Genomic DNA, 6,709 nt, shown 5'->3' with positions numbered 1-6,709 from the left:
ATTTATTATGGGCATATTTCGATTCTTATCTTTAAATATTATACTCCTGTATATAATACTTATATACAATATTTAAGGTCACATAGATAATCACAAAATTTTCGATGATATTCGTAAAGTATTCAATGAGATAAGCACATAAAATAATGAAAATTCACTTTATTTTATCAATAATAAAATATTCAAATTATATCTCATGCTTTAAGAGTTAAGACAGAATCCTCAGTTGTTTTTTAGTTTTGTTTTAATAATATAGAGCGAGGAGCTTAGTATGGATAGGAGCTATAAAGTATGCCAACTTAATTGAGATGTCTTGTCTCACTTAATGCTAGTTGATTCTTCTCATTATTTCTTTAAAAAAAAAAGTTGAATCGAGGGATTATTTTGTAATTTCCCTAATTTTCATGGAGTAATATTTCATTTACGAGCCGGGTTTTGTGGTTTTTTTTTTTTTTTTTTTTTTAGGAAAAAAAACGTGAAGCACGATAAATTCTTTGAGGCTTCTTGTTTATGAAGGATGTCAGTTCACAAGTGAAATGTTACGCCAAAGCATGAAACTTTAAAAAAGTAAATTAGCATTTTCATTTCCAGATCAGCTTCATTCCTAAGATAAACTAATTATCTTAACAATACTAAATTTCTATAGAAGATCAATTATAAGGCATATATAATAATGATCGAGACAGATCACGCGGAGCTCGTTACTTTGAGCCAAAATAAGAATGTGTGAGATTCACAAAAGTGCATCGATCATATTGCTCTAAAGGAACAGTCGTACAATTGCAAGCATCTTAGTTCTCTTGCCTAGAAGAAAAAGTGGAAATCCGTCTTCGCTTTAACTCCGAAGAATTTCGTACCCCTGGGGGGCAAGTATTTGATACCAACCTTCCTCTATGAAAAAAGAAGGTTAAAAAAGGGGAAAAAAAAAAAAAGAAGGTCCTTAACTACATATATGAAGAACACAAATACAAATGTTAGAACTAAAATGAGCCACAAATAATTTGCCTATGTAACACATACATTGACCTTCTTTCTTTTTGTCTTTTTCTATCTCTCTCTTTTTTTTCTTTTTTTTTTTTTTTCCTTGCTCTCTGGTAGGCACACATTGATCATCTAAAAATGACGGAACAGGAGGCTGTAAGTGAATTTGAGGAGAAATTGAAACTGTTAATGGCGCCGAAAGATCAAGCAGCGCCCCCAACTGCGCTATCAGCCGCAAAGATACAAAGGGTGCCGTCGTTCCTGCGAGAACGGGAGTGTTTGAAGAAGTACTTTGAACCAATGTGGATCTCTTTTGGTCCAATTCACTACAACAACCCAAAGCTCAAGGTCTCAGAGATGTGCAAGCTCCAATTAGTTGCGAAATTCATCCGCGACAGTGGGTACAGTTCCTACGAAGTATTATACGAAGAGATCAAGAGCAACATCATCGGACTCGAGCAACGCTACGATGAGGAGGTGATTCAGCGCTTTACTAATAATAAGGAGACACTTAACCGGATCCTTTTCTTTGATGGGTGTGCAATACTGCAGTTCATAGCTAGCAGTTTCAAGCCAGATGAGTTAAAAGAGTTAAAGATCAAGGTTGAACAAGCAACATTCATATACTGCGATTTGTTGTTGCTTGAGAACCAAATTCCCTACCGACTCCTCGAGTTGTTGATGGACAAGAGTAAAGACAAGGTTAAGTTATCTACTTTGTACGAGTTTATCAGAAGAAATGTCTTGGCACCAGTAAAGTACAAGGAAGAAATATTCAAAGCGGAGGCGGGAACTAATCCGGCTCATCTTCTTGATCTTTTCCGATTAGCTCTCCTTCAACATCCAGCACCATCTGATCATCAAACCAATATTAATGCTGGAGAAACTAATCGGCAGCCTGCTCATGATCGCCGTGACTGTTGTGGACTAGAAAAATATTTACTACCCCCGATCATTCGGCAAAAGCGAGGTATGCCCTATTATCGATGAGCTAAATAACATATTAATGGTTAGATGTATCCAATATTTTTAGCTCTCAAATGGTATGTATTAATTATATTTTTTCCATGTCATTTAATGGACTCAAATGTTAATAAAAAAAGAAAAAAAAAAAAGACATCTAATACAATGTTAGATGAGGTGGAAACTAATCCGGCTACTCTTCTTGATCTTCTCCGATTAGCTCGCATTCGATATGATCTAGGTACATTAGGCAGTGGAGGAGGCGGTGGAGGAGGCGGTGGAGGAGGCGCACCTGTCCAAACCAATATTATAAAAGCTATTTTGCAGTCAGTTCAAATCAAACTACCCCTGATCAGGAATCGGCAAAAGGGTGGTATGTCCTTTTATCGCTGAGCTAAATAAAATATTAATGGTTAGATATATCCAATTTTTTAGCTCTCAAATGGTATGTATTAATTATATTTTTCCATGTCATTTAATGGACTCAAATGTGAAAAAAAAAAGAAAAAAAAACATCTAATATAAAGAATTTTAAAATCTTAATGATGTGACATGATTTAATTAGTTAAGCATCATTTTAGATATCAAATTGAACATGAAATATGCGCACGATATATAATACCTAACAAAATTAATATGCAACATTTGTTTTGTTATCCACCTTCTATTAAGGGAAATTTATGATAAATGGTTATTTTGGACAAATTTTTTTCTTGATATGTGCAACAATACCTCCTTTTTAAGAGCAAAGTAAACGTTATCCTAATGTTAGATTGAAAAATATAACCGACTTTTTAAAAAATTTAAGAATCAATATTTTACGTACTTGAAGATTGATACTTAAACCTACATTGAGAGTAACGATAAATTGAACAATGATTTTCCAAGATCTATCAATGATTTAGCAAACATAAGGATTTTTGAAAGTAATTTTGTAAGAAAGGATATTTCATTAATTTAGCGAAACTAAGAACATCTAGTTAACAAAAATTTAAATGTTCTATTTTTTTCGAAAAAAAAAGTCTGTAAAATTTGGTCTCGAGGTAAACCAATCACTAATCTTTAGGAAACTATATATTTGTAATTTTTTTTTTGGACGCTTTACATTTATACTTCATAGATAACAAAGATAAAGTAAACGAAAATGTTACACTTTTTCTATATATAAAAAAAAAAGTCCATAATTTTTGTTAGGGTTATTGACATAAATGGTCTTCAACCACTTTAGTAAGTAACAGTTTGGTTCCTAATTCTTTTTGGTAAAATGACCCACAACCTCTTTAAACAGGTAAAATTTAGTCCTTTCGGTTAAAATATGTTAAGTTCTTCACAGAATGTGTTACGTGACCAATCATGTGACCCTTTTTTCTAATAAAATGACTTAAATGCTCTGATCAGAAAGACTTCTTCTTCTTCTTTTTTCCCTAAATTCAACTCCAAATCTAACAATCTCTGAACCCTAAATCTCCCCAACCTCCTTTAGACTCCCATGGCCGACGATGGAAGACAAAAACAACAACAACAAAAGCAACAACATCCATTAAGTAATTTCTTCGAAACCAGAAGCTGTCTTTCTCAATCTTCTACATTACAACCTTCAAAGCAAAGAACAAACACAAATAATATCAGCATCATTCATATTTCATCAACTACAACAACAAAACGCCTCTGCCTCTCTCTCTTTAAAACATCCCCCCAAACCTCAACTTCCACAGATGGTCCCCAATCTCCTGCTTATCACTTGAGATCTAAGCAATGAAACCGAACCACCCAAAAAATATTAAAAGACGTTTCAATCTCCAACCTCATTTGCCCAATAATCAAACACCAGAGTTAAATTAACCACCGCCATTTCTGACAACCCCACAAAGCAAAAAAAAAAAAAAAAAAGAAAGTTATGAGAGAGGAAAAATAAAGATGGAAAGAAAGCAAAATATGTTGCAAAAGGTCACAATCACATTCAACAAAGGACCATTTGTGCCAATAACCATTTAAGTTATTATAACGCCTCTCTCAAGCTAGCAATTAAAAACTCCACCCGCTGGAGAGAATCATTAACTAAAACTGTAAAATGGAAAAATAATGTTCCTCGATCAAATTTTTTAGGATTATAAATATTGAATCTTGGAATCTCTAAATTCAACGTGGGATCTCAGAGCATTCTTTCTCAGTCAAAAGAACTTCAATTATCGAACTTATTACCTACATCACAAGAATTATATGAGCAATAGCTCAATAAATAAACCATAAATTAATTTCTGCATTTAAAATACACATAAGATTTCACATCACACTCAAAATCTACTTTCAAAATCTTATGAAAGCATTACAATAATAATATATATATATAAATTGAAAATATTAATTAAAAACATACTACTAATAGCAAGTGATGCAGTAGATTTACTTACTTTTTGCCTCGCTATAACTATAACAACCCAAGAAGACTTGGTAAAGCTTAACATTAGATAATAGAAATATCGTCATATTAGAAATTACTTAGAACCATCACTTTCACCAAATATAAGTTGCCTGAGCCTACAATTGATAAAATAAATCCCACTTATGTCTAAAAATCAAAGCTGATACTCTATATTATGTATAACTACATAGCTGTTACATCACTTTTTAAGTGCTTTATCTTTCTCTACTTGTAAATAAGAGCACTTCACATATGTACACATGTAGTAGGCTTATTACTAAGGTCTTGACATAATAGAAGTTGGGCATAATTACTAAGGATCAATCCCTCATGGAATCATTGTTTTTTGTCAAGCATCATTGTTATGTGTTGGAAATCATCAATCTCACGTTATATATAATATCAACATGATGATCAGATCTTACATCATTATCATATCGTATCCTAAGTCATTGCTGTTAAGCAATACTAAAATCATTATAACAAACTTATACTTCTTAATGCGTAGTTTAAAATCTGTCCACTCAGAAGTCCAATGAAGTAAATGATTATCTAAGTAGATTCTATACTGCTACATACAATAAACATTAATTACTATAGCTACTAAAACAAAATTACCATGAGAACTTGCTGCTGAGGTTTTATGTAAGCTCTAATACTCAATTTACACGAGAACAAAGGAAGGTCCTGGGCCATTCAAAATTGAATATGTTGTCTTCGGTTGATTTTTGCATTGGGATCAACTAATAGAGATGGACTAGAAATTTAATTGATAGCATAAAAACGGTAGAAGGCATGTGAAAGTTCTAGCATAATCAGGTATTAATTAGTGGAAGGAAAGAGAGTTAAGCAAGTAGCTCTTCGTATACACGCGGAGGGAAATGAAAAGCTGACTAACCTCTAGAAAAACCCATTAAAAATGAAAAATACAAAACACCATTATTTAATAAAAAATAGACTCCACTTATAAATCTCACATATTCTATTAAATAGTAGTGCTTAATACAACCATTCTTACAATATTGCTCGTTAAAAATAAAGCACTGCTATTTATTATTTAACCCGATTTGTTTTGCCTCACGATTCTCACGATCCACTTGTAGACTTAAGCATTTCTGATTTTTTAAGTACAAAACTAAAATATGACCACTGGGATAACCACGTGGAGTCGTGACCAAAAAGCATTTTTGTTAAAAATATAGGCTAGGTTATAAATATAACTACAAGCTAGCCCTTAAACCAACGAAATTGCGGACTTGGTCAAACTCAAATCTAGTGCATACAAATGTAAATCATTACTTATACCAATAAACTTAAAAACTCATATACATGCTCCTCCATAGAAAATTCAAATAATAAGATATAAGCTCAGAAAGTTGGGTATTACAGTTATTTACGAGAATAGGCCTTCCTTGTTCTGTCTTTTAACATGAGGCTAATCTGCACTGCATCCAATTGAAATTATTCTTAATTTGTCAATTTCATAGTGTCACGGTCAGATCATCAACAGGGCTTGATCGAACAGCGTGATCAGTCTTTCCGCAGTGTCCGGGATCTTAAGGCAGCAGGGATAAACTTGAAACCTAGCAAGACTTGTTCATTGAAAGACATAAAATTTTCTTCCGTGAGCTTCGCGGGCGAGCTGGTACTCCCTCCACTGATCGTCGATGACTCGATGGCACCCAAATTCATGAACCTCATAGCGTACGAGATGTGTCCCGACAACATGGAGACAAACTACGAGGTTACCTCTTACATCTGCTTCCTTGACTCTCTCATAGATTACGCGGCCGACGTTAAGGAGCTGAGGACGGCTGGAATACTTTACAACGTTCTCGGAAGCGACAAACAAGTGGAAAAGCTGTTCAACAAGATTGCCACCGATCTGGTACCGGACCCTAAGGTGTATGCGGAGGTCATTGAAAAAATAGAGAAACATTGTAAGAACAAGTGGATGACTTGGATGGCTCAAGTTTGCAGCGACCATTTCAGTACTCCCTGGACTATAGTGGCTTTTCTCGCCGCGGTTATCGTACTTTTCATGACTGCTGTCCAGACATGGTTCACAGTCTATTCTCCACCGGGGTGACGAATTCCGCAAGAAACTTTATTCGTAATAGCCAAATTATGAAAGTGATGCATGGGGTTCTTTTTCTATTAAGATTAATTGGTATGTTTATCAATGACTGATGTTGAAGTACTAGTTTGTTTTTTATTTTCATCAGCATATTTGTATTTACCTCTCTTTTTTTTTCCTGAGATCTCTTTGTATTACGATTAAATAATTTGATTATGTTTATGGGATTTAGAGAAAACAAAAACAAAAACTCTCCAATAAATAGT

The 6,709-nt window shown here is 33.7% G+C and overlaps 1 protein-coding gene across 1 annotated transcript; it reads left to right on the top strand.

The window, feature by feature from the left end:
* Positions 1–1,105: 1,105 nt before the first annotated feature.
* Positions 1,106–6,507, top strand: LOC21389277. The gene is made up of 3 exons (XM_024170770.1): positions 1,106–1,951; positions 2,165–2,317; positions 5,854–6,507. Exons 1-3 carry the CDS (start codon positions 1,120–1,122, stop codon positions 6,453–6,455), a joined length of 1,587 nt encoding a protein of 528 aa, XP_024026538.1. The 5' UTR covers positions 1,106–1,119; the 3' UTR covers positions 6,456–6,507.
* The last annotated feature ends 202 nt before the right edge of the window (positions 6,508–6,709 follow it).

This window comes from Morus notabilis, unplaced genomic scaffold (assembly GCF_000414095.1).
Source record: "Morus notabilis unplaced genomic scaffold, ASM41409v2 Scaffold1294, whole genome shotgun sequence".
In the NCBI taxonomy this organism is placed as follows: Eukaryota; Viridiplantae; Streptophyta; class Magnoliopsida; order Rosales; family Moraceae; genus Morus; species Morus notabilis.
This window is presented reverse-complemented; position numbering and strand designations above follow the sequence as displayed.